The sequence below is a fragment of the Sus scrofa genome, chromosome X (assembly GCF_000003025.6).
Source record: "Sus scrofa isolate TJ Tabasco breed Duroc chromosome X, Sscrofa11.1, whole genome shotgun sequence".
Classification (NCBI taxonomy): Eukaryota; Metazoa; Chordata; class Mammalia; order Artiodactyla; family Suidae; genus Sus; species Sus scrofa.
In genome coordinates, this window is record NC_010461.5 from 40,020,465 (window position 1) to 40,043,856 (window position 23,392).

Consider the following 23,392-nt stretch of genomic DNA (forward strand, 5'->3'; position numbering starts at 1 on the left):
AGACCTTTATACTTCATCCATTCCACATTGGATGTGGGAAGGAGTGTGACTTGAGGCAAGATTGCTCTCCACAGTGTAAGGCAGCTCACTGTTAGAGGCTCTCTTGTAGGCAGGACTCCCAACAGTCCTTCCTTGAAGTGGGATTGGAATGGTTTTTCAGTGTCTACTTTACCTCCTTTCTACTCTTAACCCGCAGCTAACCCGTTAACCTCAGCTGAACTGAACAGCTGATGGAGCTGTCAGACAGGCTGCCTTAAGGCATGGAGATGGTACTGTGATTTCTCTTCTTTGGGTTGAAGAACAACCTCAGAGACAGAGAACACTGGGCTGAAGGACAAGCATATATATTCTCGTGAATATATGTGATGGATCTTAGGAGCAATTTAATTAATAGAAATTATGTATAAATATCTGTAGATATGTATGGTAAATTATTGGAGAGAATAGTCATGAAGTTATGTTGGTTGCTTAAAAAAATCATGTAGCAAATTATCTCAGAGTACACAGTAGCATTACAAAAAGATTGAAATTATGAGGCAGGAGACTTGGGGTATAGATAGTAAGAATTCCAGAGGTAAAGAAATTAGTTGAAAGAGAGGCAATAATTAATCATTCCTGATATTAGTGTGAAAACCTTGAAACTTGTAAAAATAATTTCTTCATGGTTTGTGGTGAGCTGGACATTTTCCCTGAAATTTTCTCCCTTTTCTCCTTCCTTCAAGTAATTGTCATTTATTTGTTGCATTCTGTTACTTTTAGTTGTTTTAGTTCCTCAACAGTTACAAATGCCATGGGCAAGTTACATGCCAAGAAGTCTTAAGTCAGAGTTGGTGAGCTTTTTTTGGTCTTACTCTTTGTGTTTCTTGGGTGGAATGATAACACTCCATCCTAGGAGATACATTATAAGGATATAAAGTTCATGTTTTCCAGTAATAGATCTTGAGTTTGGCTTCTCCAAAAATTGACTTTTTTTTTCTCTCCTTATGTGATTCACTTCTTTATTATTGGCTGTTGGAACTAAAGGTTGTGATTCTTTTAAGAATCTGCTCTTCATTTAAAACTTCTTTCAGATAGCCATTGGGACTTAGTTTTCATGGTATATATGATACAAATTTACTTTGTGTTAAAATAGTAAAATAAAATAAAAATCCAGAAAACTGACATAAGCTGACATGTAATATCCATAGAATGAATATTGTGTATCTCTGAAAGCTAATAATAGCTAAGATGATGATTCTTGTGTTTTCATTGCATTCACAGTCATTGTTCCCTATTTCTCTGTATAACTTTATTTAATGTATTTAGTGATACAAAAAATGATGGTATCTCCACTCCTTCCCACCATAATTTAGGAATCACTGATTTTATTTGGACTGCTTATGGTGTAGAATTAGAAAATGCAATTAAGAAATTGCCCAGGGAAGAAAAATAGTGACCATAACCCACATTGTCAGAAGCTCGTATCTAGCCGACAAGCAAAAGTAGCTTCACGAACTAGAGAGCTGGTGGCAGAACACATTGAGGGAATACAGATAAGACAGCTCTTTGATGTTTCTTGTAGTAAGCCAAATGTGAGATGTTAAAGACCTTGAGGAGTATATTATTTTAATAACAATGAAGAAATGGTAAATCTGAGATTTCATTAGGTATATTAATTTGACTTAAAGCGCAGTTGAAGATACCGATGTAGGAGTAAATGGATTCCTGATTTGTTTCTTTGCTTTTCCAACTTCTTGTCTGCTTGTCTCTGTAATCTTAGGAACAACGGTCTGATGTGTTGGAGCTGTCCAGAGGGTTTTTCAAATGTTAATATGTATTAATGGTACATATAAGGGAAGATGTGTTGTAGGCAGTCATAGATTTGAGAAGGCAGAAAGGTGCTGGAGAGCTAGATGTTTCAGTCATTTATATACAATAAAAGTTAATATAAGCTCTCTGAGATCTCAGTTATTGCAGGGTATAGGTATAACTTTTCAGTTCAACCTCATATAAAACAAAATAAAACAAGTCAAAGATCTATTGACCTAATAATCTTAGGCAACCATAACCTGTTCTGACCCAAAGATGTCAGTCAGTGCAACTGACAGATTTATTTGTACTTCCTTTGTTCCCTTCCCTTCCATACCCATAGACTCACCCACTAGCAGCTAACCTGCTGCCTATAGTGCTAGGGATGAAAAGAGAAATACTGAGTTCTGCCTGCAGTTAGTGCATAGTCTAGTATGAGTATAGATTGAATTTTAAATCTTTTCCTTCCTTATATTTGTTGCATCTTACTCTGAAGAAGACTCCTGTTTTTCTGGCAAGGCTATCCCTTAACCTGTACTTTCTTTTCATCCCTTTATTCTGTGGACTTGTCATCAGTCACATCCTCTTTCTCTTGCTTGATAATCTTAACTCAAAGCCATAATATTTCCAAGCGTGTAAAAAGAAAGTCTCTGTCACCAGCTATATCTTTATCTTTACCCTCTTTATGCCCCTACTCTTAATTCTCTAGATCACTTTATTTAATTCCAAATGAATTACAATATGGCTTTGGACTTCTCTTTTTATTTTTTGCTCACCTTACTCTTTTACTGACAAACCTTTTAGGCTGCTTGTGACCTGTAAGGGAATAACTCAGATCAAATGGTTTGATGTCCCAGTCTCCTAGGTCAGGATTAGAACCTGTGTTTACCTAAACTCCTACTGCTTTTCCTACTGTATCTTGTTGCCTTCCTGATGGTGCTCATTAGATAATGTTGACCATCCCCTAATTTTTTTTTTTTTTCTTTTTTTTCTTTTTAGGGCCTCAGGTGTGGCGAATGGAAGTTCCCAGGCTAGGGGTCAAACTGGAGCTGCAGTTGTTGGCCTGCACCACAGCTAACTACATCCTTTGTTAGTACTCTGCCGTGTATGTGACCTACACAGCAGCTCATGGCAGCGCCGAATCTTTAACCCACTGAGTGGGGCCAGGGATTGAACCTGCATTGTCATGGCTGCTAGTTGGGTTTGTTACCACTGAGCCACATTGGGAACCCCATCATTCCCTAATTGTAACACAAAAGTACTCTTTTTTTTTTTGGCTGCGCCTATGGCGTGCATAGGTGCCAGGGATCAAACCAGGCTATATAGCACTGACAACACCAGATCCTTAACTGCTAAGCCACCAGAGAACTCAAAGAAGTACTCTTATTTTGACATTTACACAAATAATATTTTCATTGTTTAAAGAAAAACATCAGTGTGTATGTAGGCACGCGTGTGTGTGTGTTTAGCCATAAAAGGTAAACAGCTTAAGAGCAGGAGCCATGTGTTTTGTTCACATTTGTATTTCACTGCATCTACCTTGCTACTAACTACTTAATACTTAAGTATTGTGGGAATGCATTGATGACTCATTGTTATTTTATCATCTAGAGGCAAATCTTTTTTTAAAAAACATTTTTTTTTTTGGGTCTTTTTGCCATTTCTTGGGCCGCTCCTGCAGCATATGGAGATTCCCAGGCTAGGGGTCGAATCGGAGCTGTAGCCGCCGTCCTACGCCAGAGCCACAGCAATGCGGGATCCAAGCCGCGTCTGCAACCTACACCATAGCTCACGGCAAAGCTGGATCCGTAACCCACTGAGCAAGGCCAGGGATCGAACCCGCAACCTCCTGGTTCCTAGTTGGATTCGTTAACCACTGAGCCATGACGGGAACTCCTAAAAAACATTTTTGATATAAATCTTAGAGGCTTTTCTATTAGAATAAATTTTCAGTATTTAAAAATGGAAGTAAACCCTGCAACCTTAGCATAATGTATCATGTTAATCTCTCTGTCTCAGAAACATGCTTTGTAACGTTTTGGTTCCCTGCATAGTATTCTAGTTGGACATATAGACTCTTATTTTCTTTTTTGCTAATAATATAATCACTATATTGTCTGTCCTTGTAGCTACTCTGATCACATTCGTGTTTGTATTCCTAGAAGGAATACCTTGATGTGGTAGGTTTTACTGAGTGAAAGGATACACACACACACACACACACACACACACACACACACACACACACACACGCCCTACACGTACACACACACCACACACATAATTTGCGCTACAAAAGTTTTGCTAATTTATACTTAGAGTACTAGTAGAATGATAAGACTGCCTATTTTCTTGAATTCTTGCTACTATTGTGTATTTTTCTTAACACTACTGAGTATTACTGTTATTAATATTTAATTTTATCATTTTTATGTATAAAAATGGTACTGCATGATTATGTTAAAGGACAGGTATTGGCGATTTCTTTTATCCTTGATAATTTTCCTCGTTTGATTCTACTCCTCCTGTTTTCATTAGGTAAAGGGCAAAGTAAAAGAGAATGTGAGAAAGATTATAGAATCCTTAAGTTGTTATAGCAGTTAAATTTAACCTGGTTCTCATTTGCTTTTTTGTTCTTTTTATTTTCATTAGCATTTATTTATTTTAGACCCAGTTCCTTTGTTAGTACTCTGCCAGTTGTCTATAATCTGTTAAATTCATTGTATTCTTCATTTTTTTAAATCTACAAGGACTATAAGTGGGCTAATTTAAAAAATAAAATTAAAACTCGAAATTAGGAAAAAGATAGTTCAAAGTCTATCTATAAATGAGGTTGATTACAAGGATTAAAAAGATCTGAGCTTTGGAAATAGGTTGATGGAGAGTTGAAATTAATATGTTTGAAGACACCATTCTTGGTTAAGTGGCAAAAAGGAAAATGACAGTCTTGCATGAGGTACTGTTAAAAAGATTTCTTGGTGGGATGAACAAGGACTTTTTGAGCCAATAAATAACCCAGGGAGTACAAAGTGAACATTAGATGATTTAGGGGAGGAAAAGCCCAGTTAGACATATGCTACAATCCTGAAACTCGTTTTAAGCGTTATAAGGATTTCCCTCATTCTCTATTAAAGACTTTAGAAAAACCTGGTTACAGTGGAGTAGGATTTATTTTCACAGATAAGTAACTGACTTAAAGATTAGAAATAAGGACTGTGCTTTGGTTGAAAAGATTTCACTAGGGAGACTCTGGTGATGGGTATTTGTAGAGTTTTAATGATTTACTTGGATTAAAGAAACAAAATATGTTAGTATTTTTCTTAAAATAGGAATCCAGGCCTAATGGGGCGAAGTATAATTGTTGAGTAATGTGTAAGTGAATTTAAAGGTAACAAATGCTCATGGAAGAAGTGTCTCATTTACAAATCTGTGCTTGCAGTTTGAAGCATTTCCTTTTGTGACTTTAAATTTGAGGGTTTGTATTTATTTCTCAGTTCATTCTATTGTACAGACACCATGTTTCTTCTAATTAATAATCACATAGGCTTCTTGCACTTCAGTTTCGGTTACTTTGGAGGACATCATACTGTCTCTTGAAGGGCTCCACAAATTCTAAAAATGAAAATTTTATGACATTATGTAATATATATTATTATTCAGGTTACTGGAGACTTACCCTCTAAATTTGTTGAAATTCTTTTTCACCGTTCAAAGGACAGTCCAAGTTTGGTATAGTGACTGCATGAAATTGTCAGGGACCCTGGCTTCTATTGGAAAGGACGTTTTTGGGCAAAAATATTGAGGACCTGATTCTCGCTTTAACAATAAGGAGGTTTATGGTTTATTCCTTCACATAATTGGAAGTTCATAGGTGAGTTGTGTACTAGACATAGTTCTTTGAAGTCTAGAAGTATCCAGGTACTTTCCATCTGTTTCTGCTACTATCTTTTATGGGCTTCATCTTTTTTTTTCCCCCCTTAATGGCTGCACACACGGCATGTGGAAGTTCCTGTGCCAGGGATTGAATCTGAGCTGCAGCTGTGATCTGTGTTGCAGCCGTGGCAGCGTTGGATCCTTTAACCCACTGTGCTGGGCCAGGGATTGAACCTGTGCCTCTGTGCTGCTGCAGTTGGATTCTTAACCCACTGTGTCATAGCAGGTTGATAAGTTGGTTAGCTTTTCTTTTTAGAAAGCCATTAATCAATGATCTTTGTGAGCTAGCTACACTTCTGTATGAATAACTAGGAAATGGAAGATGGCTTAAAATCATCTCTTCCTCTAAACTGGAATTAGTCTAAATGTCCTTCCAGTAATAGGTTGGTTGACATCATCTTGGTGCAAAACATGAGCATTATTCAAATAAGTTACATGTTCAGATATGTGATGATGTTTTTGGGTGATGCCTCTCTAATTTGAACATATTCAGAAAGTTCTCTCTGGTATTCATATGTATTTCGGCTGTTTATTGATAAATAGTATGAAAACATTATACATGAGGTTGTAAATAATGTTAATTTCCACCATCTATATTTTTACAGTGTAAAGTTTTGAAAATCTTATTGGAAAATATAAGTTACTTTTAAAAATTGAGATATTGATATATAACATTAGTTTCAGGTGTATAATATAATGAATTGATATTTGCATGTATTTTGGTATGTTCACAGTAAGTCTAGCTAACATCTTTCACTGTACAGTTACAATTTTTTTCTTACAATAACTTTTAAGATTTACTCTTAGCCACTTTCAAATATACAATATTAATTATAGTCATCATGCTGTAGATTATATCCCCATAACTTATTTATTGTTCATGAGTTGTTTTTTTCTTAAAGGGGCTGTCTGCCAATTCTAACGTGCATGTATAACTTTTCTTTATTTTGTTAGCTCCTCCTCACTGAGTTTTTGGATTGACAAGCATTACAGTTGACTGTTAAACAACACGGCTTTGAACTGTGGAGGTCCACTTATATGCAGAATATTTTCAATACATATACGTATGACTATGTTTGCAGTATGCGGATGTGGAATCTGTGGCCATGCAGGGCCAACTATGGAATTTGAGTGTTGTGGATTTTGGTATCTGTAGCAGGTCCTGGAACCAATCCCCTGCAGATACTGAGAGACAATTTTAATTTTTTCCAGAGCTTTTTATACGCTGAGATGGATTTAGGGATATGGGATGCTCTGTTTTAGAATGAGTTGAAGTTTGGAGTAAGATAATTGTGGGCTGTGTTTTTTGTTGCTAGTATGAAAGGAAGTAGCACAAAAAAATGCTTGATCAACAGGGATTTGAACTTCACAGGTCCACTTACACATGGAGTTTTTTTTTTTCCCCCCCTTTCAGCTGCACCTCTTGGTATGCAGAAGTTCCCAGGCCAGGGATTGAATTTGTGCCACAGCAGTGACCCGAGCCACATCATGGATCCTTAACTCAGTACACCACCAGAGAATTTCCTGCATGGAATTTTTATAGTAGTAAATACTGCAGTACTACATTGCTCTATGGGTGGTTGAATCTGTGGATACAGAGGGCCAACTCTACATTATACTTGATTTTTCCACTGTGCTAAGGGTCAGTGTTCCTTATCCCTGTGTTTTTCAAGAGTCAGCTATTGTTCAAGAATTGCTCCTTGAGGTGGTTGAGCTCTTAGTCATTCTTGGAAATGAGATCTGTTGTTAGAACAAATGACCTGTCACATTCTGGAGTATTAATCCGTTTATCAGATTTGGTCTCTGAGGAGGGTCAAGTTGATTCAAGAGGTTGCCTATATTCTGTTGAAGTGCATGTCTGAAATGTGACTATGGTTTACTTCCTTGAACTCCTATGTATTTGACATTTGTTACCGTGTCTGACCATGAGTAGGGAGGCCCCAGAGTTCTAAATTATTTGGATTTAAACATCACTATCTGCTGGGAGGTGGGTATGGTGAGAAGTTTGTTATAATGTTTCTTAAAACTTGTATTTGATTTTGAAATGGGACATAGTTGTGACTCATGCTTTTTCCCCCCTCTTTCAGCATTATCTGCATACCAGAGGTACTACAGTTTACAATCTGACTACTGGAAGGTTAGTGCACATTTGTATGCCCCTTCCCTCCCCCTGCTTTCCCATTCCTTATCAGGTTACTGCTGGTTATACTCTAAATGAATTGTGCCCTTGCTTTTTTGCTTGTTTTGTTAATTTAAAATATTACTTCTATGGAAAAGGGATTGGAAGGGGAAAATGAGTGTTCTTCATATGTGCTCTCTTATATGAACCACCTTGTATTTTAATAGAATCCGATTATTCTGACATAGTTTATGTCAAAGATGATCCAAAGTGTGAGTTAAAGCCAGTAAAACTAAATGGTAACAAAATGATTCTTTGGTTGTCTTAAATTGGTACGTGCGAATAAAAGAAGTCTGAAGATGGTGTTATCAGGCTGAAAAAGGAAGACATAAATGGGCCTGTCTGCCTGTCTTCTTGCCTTCCTGCCTTGCTAAGGCATGTGGAAGTTCTCTGGCCAGGGATGGAATCCACGCCATAGCTGTAATCCTAGCCACTGCACTGGTGATACTGGATCCTTAACCTGCTGTGCCACAGGATGACTCTTTATTGTTGTTTTAATTTGCATTTTCTTAACTGTGGTGTCTCCCCCCCCCCCACACACACACCCCATCTGTGGAATATGGAAGTTCCTAGGCCAGGGAAAGGGTGCAAGCCATAGCTGGGGCAATGCCAAATCTTTCACCACTGAGCCACAGTGGGAACTCCTCTTAGTTGAATTTTTAATTGAAGTTTAGACAATATGTATTTCCTTTTCTTTGAGATATTTGTTCACTTGTCTTGCCAATTTTTCAATTGGGCCATTGTTTTCTTTTTGTTATATATAGCCATATTTTATGTATGATGTATATATTCTTTGTGATAAAAATTGTAGTTTTCCTTTTGTTGTTTTACTTTGCTTTTGTGTATTTGTTTTTGCCCATACAGAACTTATTTCTGTCTAGTAAAATTTCGGTCTTCTCCTATATTGCATTTAGATTTTGAATCACAAGGTAGTTTTTCTCCTCATTCCCAGCTGTTAGAGAAATTCATCCACATTTTCTTTTAGTACTTGAATTTTTTTTTTTTAAATTTAAATCTGATCCATTTGGGATTTATCCCTGGTTTATAGTGTGAGGAACATCTAAGTTTATTTTATTCCTATGGCTACTTATCCAAACACAATACATTTTTTTTTTTTTTTGTCTTTTTGCCAAACACAATATATTGTTAAAAAATACATCTTTCTCTACTAATTTAATTGCCGTAGTTGTATGCTAAATTTTCAAATGTGATTTTATCTTATTTAGGGTTTTTCTGATCTATCTCATTAGTTCATGAATTAATACTATACTATTTTTTTTAGCAAGATGTTTTCATTATACAGAATGTATATGGTAGTGCTACCCTTTCTTCATTGCTTTTAGGATTTCCCTGGCTGTTCTTTCTTTGTTTGTTTTTCCAAATAAAATAATTAACTCCACAAAATAGCTGATGATTTTTCTCTCCAGCTTTTTTGAGGTATAATTCACATTATTTTAAGTGTTCAAATTTGCTACATTTAGGCAGTTAATATGGGGTTGTATAGTCATTATCACAATTAAGATACAGAACATTTCTGTCACCGAAGTGTTCCCTTGTTCCCCTTTATAGCTGAATTCTCATTCTTAACCATGGTCCCAGGCAACCAGGTAGTTATCTGCTGTCTCTCTAATTTTTCCTTTTCTAGAATGTCACATAACAATTCAAATAGCATGTATTTTTTTGCCTTCATTTAGCATGCTGTTTTTGAGATTCATCCATGTTGTATCAATATTGTATTCCTTGTCATTGCCAAGTAGTGTTTCATAAAATGATTATACCGCAATTAATTTTCCAATTTATTAGTTGATAGACTTCAGGGTTGTGTCCAGCTTTTGGTAAACATGAATGAAGTGTTTTGAACATTATTTCTTTTGTATAGACATAGGTTTTCATTTCTTTTGGTGTATATACCTAGGGTTTGGAATTGTTGGGTCATATTGCAGTTGTAGGGTTAACTGGTAAACTATATTCCAAAGTGGCTGTACCATTTCACATTTTTACTAGCAATATATGAGATTTATCAATTGTCTGTGTCTTGGCTAGCACTCTGTATTGTCAATCTTTTAACTTTAGCCATTCTAGTAGTTAAGTAGTGGCTTTTCATTTTGATTTTTATCTGCATTTCCCTAATAATAGTGATGTTGAGCTTCTTGTATGTGCTATTGGCCTTTCATAAACCTTCTTTTGTTATTACCTGTTCACATCCTTTGCTCGTTTTTAACTTTTTTTTTTGTCCTTACCCACGGCACGCAGAAGTTCCTGGGCCAGGGATTGAACCCTTGCCACAGCTGTAACCAGAGCTACAGCCAGTGACAACACGGGGTCCTTAATGCTCTGAGCCATGAGGGAACTGCTTAATTTCTTTTTTTGTATTCTGAATTGAGTTGCATGGGCTCTTTGCATATTCTGAATAAAAGCCCTTTGTCAGATATATTTTGGAAATATTTTTCACAGTCTGTGGCTTGCTTTTTTCTTTTTCTTTTTCTCTTTTTCTTTTTAGAGGCGCATCTGCAGCATATGGAAGTTCCCAGGCTAGGGGTCAAATTGGAGCTGTAGCCCAGGCCTATATAACACTGGGTCTGTAACCCGCTTAGTGAGGCCAGGGATCAAACTTGCATCCTCAGAGAGGCATTGGGTACTTAACCCACTGAACCACAATGGGAACTCCCTTTGTTTTTTTTTTTTTAATTGTGCCTTTTAAAGAGAAAATATTTATAATTTTTATGAAGTCCATTTAATTTTTTCTTTTATAGCTTGTGATTTTTGTGTTCTGCTAAGAAGTCTTTGCCTACTGAAAGATCATAAAGATTTCGTCAGCTTTTTCCCCCCTGTTCTATAATCACATTTCTTACATTTTGGTTTATGATACATTTCAAGTTGTTCATAATGTGAGATGAGTGTCAGTGTTCTTTTTTCCTGCCATGAACAGATATACAGTTGTTCTAGCATCATTTGTTGGGAAGATTGTCCTTTCAAAAAAAAATTTTGTTTTTTGGTCTTTTTAGGGCCTTACCCTTGGCGTATGGAGGTTCCCAGGCTAGGGGGCGAGTCGGAGCTGTAGCCACTGGCCTATACCACAGCCACAGCAACACCAGATCCTTAACTCACTGAGCAAGGTCAGGGACTCAAACCTGCATCCTCATGGATGCTAGTCTCAGATTCGTTTCCACTGAGCCATGATGGGAAGTCCCTGTCCTTTCAAAATTGAATTACTATTTCCTCTTTGATAAAAATCAATTAACCATTTAATTTTGGGTCTAGTGCTAGATCTTCTATTATGTTCCTGTTGGGTTATGTCCTATATGTCTATTTTAAAGCCATTATCATACTGTTTTGTTACTGTAGTCTTAGAAGCAAGCACTCTAAGTTCTCTGTGTTCTTTTTCAAAACTATTTAGTTTTTGTTCTAGGTCCTTTGCCTTTCTCTATCAAGTTTAGAAGGAGTTTGCCAATTTCTCCTGCTAGGATTTTAATTGGGACCGCATTGTATGCATAAACCAGTTTGAGGAGAATTTCACTCTTTTAATGATTGTTTGCTTGTCTACAATCATGGTATATCTTGCCATTTATTTAGGTCTTCTTTAATTTCCCTCAGTAATATTTTATAGTTTCCATTGCACATATTTTATTTAGTTCATCTTTATTTTATTTTTTGATACTGTTGTGATTGGAGTTATTGTAAACTTTTATTTCCTATTGATACTGTTGTACAGGAGCACTGTGGATTATTGTACATTTACCTAGCATCCTGCTCTCTTGATAAATTGTTAGTTCTGGTAGCTTTGCTTTAGATTTCGTGGGATTTTCTAGCTATGTTATCATGCTGCCAGCAGATCTTTTCTAATCTGTGGATACTACTTAATCTTTTTCTTGCCTTATTGGATTGGCAGAGACCTCCAATATAGTGTTGAAGAGAAGGGAATGTCCTTGTGTTGTTCCTGATCTTGGGGGGAAAATATTCAGGTTTCACCATTGAATATGATGTTAGCTATAGAATTTTTGTAGCTTTAGATTGAAGTTGTTTTCTTCTGTTACTAGTTTTACTTAAAGATTGGTTTTTCTTTTTTTCTTTTTCATTTATAATGAATAGGTATGGAACTTGTCAAATAGTTATTATTGAGATACTATGGATTTTCTTTTTTAATGTGTGATATGGTTAGTTACATTTCTTGATTTTTCAGATGTTCCTTGGATAAACCCCTGTTAGTCATATGTATTGTTCTTTTTATATGCTGTTGGCTCAATGTAATAATAATTTGTTAAATTTTTGCATCTTTGTTCGTAAGTGATGTTACGCTGTGATTTTCTTCTCATGACTTCTGTCTGATTTTTATATCAGTATCATTCTGGATTCATTAAAAAGAGTTGGAAACTATTACCTATTTTGTGAATGTTTATGTAGGGTTTATTTCTTCCTTAAAGTTGAGTAGAATATATCAGTAAAGTCATCTGGGCCTGGAGTTTTCTTTGTGAAGAGTTTTTAACTATAAATTGAATCCCTTGAATAAATACAGGGCTATTCAGGCTTTCTGTTACTTATTGGTTCAGTTTTGTTTTGTCTTTCAAGGGTTTGTCTAATTCATGTAATTGTCAGATTTACTATTTTTTCTCTTTTAACCCTATTTCTCCTCAAATAACTCTAGAAGCTATAAACGTACCCTCTTCGATCCTAATATTGGTAATTTGCTCTTCTTGTTTTTTTCTTGGTCAGCCTGGCTAGAGGATCAATTTTACTGATCTTTGCAAAGTGTCAGATTTTTGTTCCATAGAGTATTTTTTCTTCAATATTGTTTTTCTGTTTTATATTTCATCGATTCCCTATTTTATTGATTCCCGATTCTCCTTGTTCTCTTATTTCCTAAGATGGAGGTTTAGATCATTGATTTTTCTAGATTTTATACTTTTCTATAATATTATATATTTAACATTTATGTATTTAATTATTATATATGTATTTAAAGGTATGTATTTCTCTTAGTATTGCTAACTGTATCCCAGAAATTTTTATATTTAAAATTTTCATTATCATTCATTTGAAAATGCTTTCTACTTTCTTATCCATAGGGTATTTAGATATATAATTTCAAAATACTTAGTTATTTTAGGTATCTCATAGGGTTAGTGATTTCTGTTTCATTTATACATATATCTGTCATGATTTTATTCTTTGAAAATGTATTGAGATTTCTTTATTGGGTCAACACTTGAAAACAAGCACACATTTGCATTTGTTAGTTGTATAAATAAAATTTAGGTAAAGGTAGTTGATAGTTTTTCCACATTTTATCTGTCTTAGACAAATTTTTTGTCTTTGTCTTTTGCTGAGAGATTATTATCTCTTGCTGTGATTGTGGAAATGTCTTCATTTTGCCCTTTTGTTCTTGAGTATATTTTGAAGCTCTCTTATTAGATATGTACACATTTATGATTGTTATTTTTATCTGATGAACTGACCCTTTTGTCATTAATAAATATTTTTTATCTCTAGTAATTCCTTTTGTTTTGATATGTTTTATCTGATATTAATTTAGCCATTCCTTTCTTCTGAGGCTTGTTATTTTTGTGAGATATACTTTTCTTTTCAACCTATGGCATCTTTACATTACTTTTGTAGATAGCTTTTAAATGGGTCTTGCTTTTTATCCAATCTGAAAATATCTGCTTTGTACTTGTACTGTTGAGCCACTGACAGCTGATGAAATTGTTGATATGATTGGGTTTGTGTCTTTCACTTGATTTTTCTTTTATGTTTATTTTCTCAGTTTCTTGGTCTTATGTTCCTCCTTATTACCCCCCCCCCCTTATATTTCAGTCTATTTTACAGTTTTACTTTACTTTTCCTATTGGTCTTTTCAACTGTTATTCTTTTCATTATTTATTCAGTGGTGGTTTTAGGGATTATAGTATAAACCTTTATTTTTTCTCAGCCAAGTCTCAGTTAATATTGTACCAAATCACGTAAAATGTAGGAAGTTTACAGTTATACAGGTCCACCTTTTACCCACCTATGTCCTTTATGTAATAGCTGTTATATGTTTTAGGTGTACATTATTAACTCTACAAGGTGATGTTATTTTGCTTTGAACAGGTCCATATATTACAGTGTAATAGTAATTTTATTTACCCAGATGGTTACTGTTCCTGATGCTTTTCATTACTTTCTATGAATTGTTACCATGTACTGTCATTTTCTTTTAGGCCAAAGGTCTGGTGGAAATATTTTCTTTTATCTGAAAGTATTTTTTTGACTTAATTTAAAAGGGCATTTTTTTCTTAATAGAGAATTATGGATTGGCTTGCTTTTTTTATTATAAAATATTCGCTGTATTCCCTGTGCTGTATAATACATCATTGCAGCTTGTTTTATACATAGTACTTGGAATCTCTTATTCCCCTATCCCTTACCCTCCTTTCCTTCCCCTCTGGTAGCCACTAGTTTGTTTTCTATATATGTGAATCTATTTCTATTTTATTATATTCATTTGTTTTATATTTTTAGATTCCACATGTAAGTGGTAACATACGTTGTCTTTCTCTGACTTATTTCATTAACCATCCATGTTGATAAGGATGGCAAGATTTCATTTTTTTTATAACTGAGTCGTATTCCATTGTATATATGTATATAACACATCTTTTATCTATTAGTTTGTTGATGGACACTTAGGTTGCTTCCATATCTTGACTGTTGTTCATGATGCCATGAACTTTGGGGTGCATATATCTTTTTGAGTTAGTATTTTCATTTTCTTCAGATATATATCCAGGAGTAGAATTTTTAGATCATATTGTACTTTTATTTTTAGTTTTTTTGAGGAACTGCCATACTGTTTTCCACAGTGGCTGTATAGCTTACATTCTCACTAACAGTGTTTTTTCCACATCCTCACCATCATTTGTTATTTGTGGGTTTTTTTGATGATAGCTCTTCTGACAGGTGGTTTTGATTTGCATTTCTCTGATGATTAGCAATGTTAAGCACCTCTTCATGTGCCCATTGGCCATCTGTATGTCTTTGGAATAATGTCTGTTTAGGTCTTCTATTTTTAAATCACATTTTTTTGATATATAGTTGTATGAGCTGTCTGTATATATTTTGGGATTAACCCCTTATTGGTCGTATCATTTAGAAATATTTTCTCCCATTCAGTAGATGGTCTTTCTGTTTTGTCAAAGGTTTCCTTGCTTTGCCAAAGCTTTTAAGTTTTTATTTATTTTTTTACTTTAAGGGCTGCACCTGTGGCATATGGAAGTTCCCACGCTGGGGGTGGAATCAGAGCTACAACTGTCTATGCCACAGCCACAGCAACGCCCTGATCTGAGCTGCATCAGCAGCCTACACCACAGCTTGCAGCAACACCAGTTCCTTAACCCACTGAGTGAGGCCAGGGATGGAACCCACATCCTCATGGATACTAGTTGGGTTCTTAACCTGCTGAGCCACAATGGGAATTCCAAGTTTTTAAATTTAATTGTCTCATTTATTATTTTTATTTTTGTTTCCTTTGCCCTAGGAAACATATCCCCCAAAATAATGCTATGATTTATGTCAAAGAATGTTCTGTCTATGTTTTCTTCCAGGAGTTTTATGGTTTTCAGTCTTACATTTAGGTTTTAAAATCCAATTTGAGTTTATTTTTGTGTATGGTATGAGAAAATGTCTTAATTTCATTCTTTCACATGTAGCTCTCCAGTTTTCCCAGGACCACTTATTAAAGAGATTATGTTTTCCCCATTAATATTCTTTCCTCCTTTGTGTGTGTTTTTGAATTATAATTGACCTACAACACTGTGTTAGTTCCTGTTATACAACATAGAGATTCAGTATTTCTATGTATTTCAAAATGATCACCATTATAAGTCTAGTTTTTTTCCCAAGTGAAATTCTGCTCTTTTCTTGCTTCCATATTTTTTGATTAGAAGTCATCTCTTAATCAAACCCCTGTTTCCCTGTATGCATTTTATTGTTTGCTTCTTTAAAGATTTGCTTTTTCTCTTTGGCTTCCTGAAGCTTGATCATGATAACTGCTATGTGGTCATCTTTTATGTTTATCCCATTTGAGCATCTTGAATCTGTGTTAAATTTGGGAAGTTTTTTCATTATTTCTTAAAATAATTTTTTGTTCATTTCTTTATTTTGGGGTCATCTTTACTTATTAGTTCAATCCGTAGAATTATATTGTGATACATTATATTTTTCAGTTTTAGATTTCTCATTGAATTCTTTTTTTTTAATTTATCTGTTGAGATTTCTCATCCTTTCATTATTCATGTGCATATTTTGTTTTAGTTTGTTGATACAATTAAAATAGCCACTGTAAAATTTACCTTGTCTGCCTTTTCTAGCATCTTTGTCATTTTGTGTTTGGCTTCAGTTGATTTCCTTTTTTCTTGAGAATGTGTTCTACATTCTTGGATCTTTGTTATTTTGTGTTGAGTACTGGACATGATGAAAATTATACTAACTCTTGATTTGGTTATTCTAGTGAGTGATTTTTTTTTCTCTTTTATCAGGCAGTTAACTTTATTGAACTTGAGCTGCAAACTTGGTTTCTTCAGGTGGCAGCTTAAGTATCAGTTTAAATCTTTTGTCTTTAATTTAGCTGTTTTGAATTTATAGCTTGCATGCAGGAGTCAGCAAGACATGTAGACAGACAGAATTTAGGGTTCCCTTCTCTGACTTCTTTGTGGGATTATGGTTTCTTCTGGTTTTCTGTATCAGAAAGACTGCTTTTTCTACTGATGACCCACTACCTTACATATAGTGCCTGACACCATTTTAGTTGCTGTGAAAATGGGAACTCACTCCACAAATTTTCTTCTCTGAGCATGGCCTTCTATATTTGTTTTCAATTGCTGTTTTAATAAGGTACCACAAATTTGGTAGCCATAACAGCACAAACTTAATTATCTTAAAATTTTGGGAGTTAGAATCCCAAACGAGTTTTATGAGATTAAAATCTTGTCAGTAGGGCTGGTTCTTTCTGGAGGCTCTGTTTCCTTGCCTTTTCCAACTTCTGGAGGCCACCTCCACTCCTTTGGCTCATGGATCCATATCACAGCATCTCTTGTCTCTACATTGTCTTTGGCCTTTGACTTTCTTACCTCCTTGTTATTCTGGACTCTTGTGATTACACCAGGCCTACCTGGATAACCTGAATAATTCAGGGTAATTTCCCTATCTCATGAGCCTTAATTTAATCACAATTGCAAAATATCTTTTGCCTTGTAAGATAAATAACTCAGTTTCAGAGATTAGGATATGTGCATCTTTGGGCCCATTATTCAGACTACCATAACTTCCTAACAGAATTTGTTTACTTTGGAGTGCCTTTAGCTAGCTTCTTTATGTATTATAAACTCTATAATCCAGAGTTTATAGTTTTTTTAAAGTTCTAGTTATTTTATATTTATTATCTGCAGGATGGTCTTCTGTAACAATTGGAAGCAATAGTGTGATAACCACTTTGCCTGTTTCTGAACTTCATAAAAATACAATCGTTTTTGAAGCATATTTTTAAAAATTGTCTTTACTCAACACTGTATTTGTTCGATTCATCTCTGTAGTTGCATATTGCAGTTTTTTTGTTTTCATCGCTGGAATTTCATTGTGTGAATATGCCACAATTTATTGATTTTATTGTTGAAGGACATTGGCTTTTAATTAATTTTGGCTATTACCAGTCTTAACTTTGCAAGTTCTTGATGCCTGGTAGTTGTTTGATGCCTAAATTCTGACTTAAAACAAAATTTTGTGTAGCTTTTCTAGTTAGAGATACTTGGAGAAAAAAAAGGTGTTGGGATTTAAGTCTGAAACACATTAGTCTGCCATTGCAAGAAGTGGAACTCCTCTCTAATCTTACTTACTATAAGAAAAACTTATAAAATTTTATTATTAAAAAACTTATTGTAGACATTTCTAATAAAGAGGGAACATAAGTTCATTATGGAAGGCCCAGTACATGGAATAATACTCAGCCGTCAGAGTAATTTTGTTTCTTATTGTACAGAATTCTTCTCAGGTAATTTGAGATCCTCCGGGTGTCAAAAGCTGACTCCCCAAATATCAAGAACACAAACCTGAGTTTACTGGGTACCATGGTAAGGGGGAATACCACCTCTGCAAAGCTTTGATACCTCGTGATGGGTAAGGTTAAGGTCAGAGTTGATTGAGCGTTGAAACTTTGTTTTAAGGCAGGTCTTTGAAGTTGGGAGCTTGCTTAGGTAAGAATCACCATGTAACAGTCCAGAATTGAAGGATATAGATATAGCAAGGCAAGGAATTTGAGGTAAGGGATTCAAAGACTCTTCGACCACAAAATACTATTTTTCATCCAGTCAGTGGTTTCTTGTAATAATGACAAACCGTGTTCCTGGGCAGAGACATGTGAATGAAAACAGAGGATTAGCGAAGTCACATTAACATAGACAGGTGTGGTTTAGGTTCTTAGGACCAGGTTTACTATCACTTAAGATAGTAATGCTACTTAATTTAAATTTTCTTTTCCAAGAGTCATGAAATAATGTAACAGTACTATGGGGGAGGGATGGAGCGCTTGGGGATAGCAGGTGCAAACTATTATATACAGGATGGATAAACAACAAGGTCCTACTGTATAGCACAGGGTACTGTATTCAGTATCCTGAGATAAACCATAATGGAAAAGAATATAAAAAAGAATGTATGTATATATAACCGAATCACTTTGCCATACAGCAGAAATTAACACAATATTGTAAATCAACTAAACTTCAATTAAAAAATTAATGTAACAATACTCTTGTGACACAAAGAGTATTTAATCTGTGAATAGCCATTAAGCTGGTGGTGCTCAGATTTCATATTCATGACTCAGTGATTTTCAGGCTTAGCGTTTTATGGTTTTGTCCATTTTTTTGTGTGATTTATGCCCACAGTGTATTACAAATTGAAGAATCTAAGTATAGGATTTATTTTTTTGAAATGTGACTGGGATAATTATCTCCCAAATTTTAGTTGCACTTATCTCTTCAAACCCTATCTCTTCAAATCTATCCTCTACAAATAGATCTTAAAAAATAGATTTGTAGATTGCCTATGTTATTGGTCCTCAGTTCTTGATTTGAAATTCTTGCATCCAGAATTGTATAGAGTTGAGAAGATTTTGTTTTCTGCTTTTTTTGGATTTCAGAAAAATAATGATTCATTTACTGTGTTACATAATATCTCCTGTGGTGTCTCGGGTAGAATCCTGCGAACAATATATTTACATCTCTATCTATAGTGATAGTTTGAATAGTTAGTCACATTAAGTGGGTAGGTAAATAAAGACTTCTGTCAGTTTAAGTCAGTGTTTTCCTATCCAGAAAATGTTCGTGGATGATTTTATGACAAACTTTAAGTCTTAATCTTCGTTTAACATTTTAAAACTAAATAATGTTTTTAATGTAATTAAAAAAATATAGGAATTTCCATCGTGGCTTAGTGGTTAGCAAACCTGACTAGGTTGCAGGTTTGATCCCTGGCCTTTCACTCAGTGGGTCAAAGATCCAGCATTGCTGAGAACTGTGGTATAGGTCATAGATGTGGCTTGGATCCTATGTTGCTGCGGCTGTGGTGTAGGCTGGCAGCTCTAGCTCTGATTTGACATCTAGACTGCGAACCTCCATATGCTGCACCTTTGGCCCTAAAAAGCAAAAAAAAAAAAAAAAAAAAAAAAAAGTATTTCTTGAGAGAGTATACTTCTTCTTAACCAGTTCAGTACAAATGACATTTTTGAGATGAAAATTTGCCAATCCTCTCATTGCTATTATGACATGCCATTATAGCTTGACTACTAATGATAGTGATAAATACCTTTTTTTTTTTTTTTTTGGCTTTTTAGGACCACACCTGTGGCATATGGAGTTCCCATGCCGGGGGTCGAATGGGAGCTGCAGCTGCCAGCCTACACCACAGCCACAGTAACACCAGATCTGAGCTGTGTCTGCGACCTACGCCACAGCTCACAGCATGCTGGGTCCTTAACCCACTGAGCGAGGGCAGGGATTGAACCCACATCCCCATGGTAACTAGTCTCATTTGTTTCCACTGAGCCACGGTGGGAACTCCCAATAAATTCCTTTCTAATACTGGCTAATAATTAATAAAAACTTATTTAACAGTTTGTTCTACATAGCATGTAGAAATGACAAAATAATTAGAACACTGTGTAGGGGAGGAAAACTTTGCTCTGACCTCTTAATAAGGTTTGTAGCTGGGACCTGTGGATTATACCTAAAATGGATTAACAGGAGAGAAAAAAAGTTTGTTTACACATGTGCCATGCATACACATTCAGGAGGATTCAGTGATGGGTAACTCAAAGGGGTGGTTAGATTTTGGAGCTGTATACCAGCTTAGCAGGTGATGAGAAGAGTGAGAAAAGGCATTTAGGGGAAAGCATATAACTTTTTGGAAAGTGGACTCTTAAGTGAATAGATAGGAGATAGAATGTTTTATGACAGTGCCTATTAGAATTTCTACTGTGGGGGGTTTATGGCAATTTTGTTCTTTTGAGAGGCTCTACTTTTAGCCTATATAAGAGATTTCAGGAACTCAGTGCCTTCAGTTCAAAGTAATTAAGTCAAAGCTGCATATTTGGAGGTGTCATGTCCTGATCCCGTTCAACAACAATAATAACAAAACATAAGCTCATTCATGAGTCAGAAAACTTTAAAATTGCTGTTACGATTTATGGTATAAAGTAGAAAGGCAAGAATGAAAAATTGTATGTACACTGTTAAATATTTCATTTATAAGTAGAAGACAGTAAGGAGATACGTTAACATAAGAAGTACTGGTGCTTCCTGATGGTTTTTATCATGTGAACTTTACCAAACAATTTCTGGTATACCCTTATTTATGATTGTGAACAAAACTAACTTTTTCTTTTTTTCCCCACTTGAATTTAAGAAGAGAAAGATAAGGCATTGAATTATGGTAGTATGCTTGTCTAAAGCAACCATTAATTACCTGATGTAGAGATTGAAAGCAGCCCTTTCAGTTTAAAAAATAACTTGCCTGTTAATCATGCATAATGTGTAGTTTTGTTGGTATATTGACTAATTAAAATATTTGCAGGCATAGTTCTTCTGGTTAACAAAAACCAAGTATGTATGTATATATGTCTTTTTAGGGCTGCACCTGCAGCATATGGAGGTTCCCAGGCTAGGGGTCAAATCGGAGCTGTAGTTGCTGGCCTACACCACAGCCACAGCAATGCCAGATCCAAGCCTCAGCTCCAAGCTGCACCACAGCTCACAGCAGTACTGGGTCCTTAACCTGCTGAGCGAGGCTAGGGATCGAACCTGCATCCTCATGGACACAGTCAGATTTGTTTATGCCAAGCCACAACAGTAATTCCAAAAACCCTAAGAGTTAGTTCATTAACTTAAAAAAAAAAAAAAAAACCCTGCTTTTACAATGGCTTTGAGAGAATTGGGCTACAATTTAATTCAGGATACTGGAAAAAAAAAATTGAGTAAATTTACATATATCTTTGTATGTATGTATAAAATGTCATGGGGCTTTATAATACTGCTGAAGAGGATCAAGTATTTCAAGAACTTATAATTTGTAACAATTAATTTGCATCTGTTTTTGGTGTGCTAACTATAAACAATTCTTGTCCTTAAAGTATATTCACCAACGAGGTCTGTTTTATGGCTTGATTCAGTACATGCTATAAAAGTGTAATGCTGTATTTCTTAATGGCTCTGCAAATTATTCCTGCCTTCTTTCCTAATTGAGGCTGATTAATAAGGTTTTATTTAGCCCACTTAGCTACCATATGGTTTTTTGGGGTTTTTTGTTTTGTTCTTTTGTTGTTGCTGTTCATGTAGCACTGATATGGGATTAGGGATTAATGTTGGACAGGGGAGAGATTTGGGGGAATAAATTGTTGTAATGGAAAAGCTGATGATGGTTTTCCCAATTCCCAAATCAGATTCCTGTTTTGAGTTTGAAAATATGTTGAATATTTAAATATCAATGTCGAAATGCTTTGTAACAAGAAAATATTTAGAACTTTAAGGAAGGCAGAACTGTAATTAATATTTCAATGAACTTAATGCTTAAATTAACCTGGGGAAGAAAAAAAAAAAAAAACACTTTTGCTGAGAAAGGGAGCCAAGAGAATGAGACCTTTTAAAGAGTATGTAGGAAAAGTTAAAAAACAGTGTATATGAGAATAAGGATGTCAGCTGAAAAAAAAAACCACATGACCTAAAAGTTGAGTTTACTTTGAGGACCTTACTGAGGGCTATAACCTGGGAAACAGCCTCTCAGATAGCTCTTGGAACTGTTCCAAAGAGTTAAGGGAGGAGCCAGGGTATATAGGAGTTTTTGATGAAAAAAATACATGTTGCCAAACAGTGCTTTTCTACTTATGGGATGATGCAAGAGTCTGGGCTCATTGAAATTATTCCTTTGCTACATGCTTCTTAACTATCTAGGGTCAGCATTCTCCTTTTCTGTATCTGAATTCCCCTGAGAGTTCACTAGGTGGGTAGGGGTGGGGGCACAGCAGCTGCAGTGGCTGATGGCTTGATGGCTGACAACATTCCTTGTTTACTCGAATAACAGCTTTTTTTTTTTTTTTGTCCACAAGGGTTAGATTTTCTTAAAAAGGTTTTACAATTTTCAGTGAGACCACATCCAGAAATCATTATTTAATCTCTAATTTACAGACTAGACATATTGCATTTAGGTTGTTGAAGCCCCGAGGTTAGTACAAATGGGTGGGTAAACTAGTGGAATCTGGACTCATCTTCTGACTTTTCAGTGACTTTTTCCATTACACCATTTATGCAGTTGCTAACTGGCTTTTCCTGCCATTGCCGGCAGTATAGGGATAAGTAAGATTGTTCTGCTCTCAAGTTGTCCATGTTCTTATGAGGGAGACACAAATAAGTCTAAGTCTTTGGTAAGTGATATATCAGGAGTGTGGGAAAGTCTGAGTGGGGATTAAAGAGACTCCACAGAGTAGTTGAGACTCCACAGAGTAGTGTAAAGAAGATATGCCCCCACCCCACCCCCTTCCCCTCTTTAGGGAGAACCACCAGGTCACTCTGGTGTGTCCCTGAAAAGGCTCTGCGCCCCTCCCCTTTTGGCCACCCCAGGGCATGTGGAGGTACCCAGCAAGGGATCAGATCTGAGCTGCAATTGTAGCAACGACAGACCTTTAACCAGCTATTCAGGGCCAGGGATTGAACCTACTTCCTGGTGCTGCAGAGATGCCTCAGATCTTGTTGTGCCACAGCGGGAACGCCTGGAAAGGCTTTTTTTTTTTTTTTTCCTTTTTCTTTTGAGTTTTTACCCCCCCCCCCCTTTTTTTTTATTGTACGGCATGGTGACCCAGTTACACATTGTATACATTCTTTTTTGTCATATTATGCTCCATCATAAGTGACTAGACATAGTTCTCAGTGCTACACAGCAGGATCTCATTGCTAATCCATTCCAAAGGCAGTA

At 35.6% G+C, this 23,392-nt stretch overlaps 1 protein-coding gene across 8 annotated transcripts in view; it reads left to right on the plus strand.

Moving 5' to 3' along the window:
* KDM6A (lysine demethylase 6A) overlaps positions 1-23,392 on the plus strand; it is a 200,434-nt gene that overhangs the window by 66,701 nt on the left and 110,341 nt on the right. For all 8 annotated transcript variants that reach the window (XR_002340583.1, XM_021079778.1, XM_021079779.1 and 5 more), the window contains exon 4: positions 7,809-7,858. Coding sequence is in view for 7 of the 8 variants with exons in the window: in XM_021079778.1 (XP_020935437.1) it covers positions 7,809-7,858 (50 nt within the window). In the remaining variant the exon portion in view is untranslated. The remainder of the gene's footprint in view (positions 1-7,808; positions 7,859-23,392) is intronic.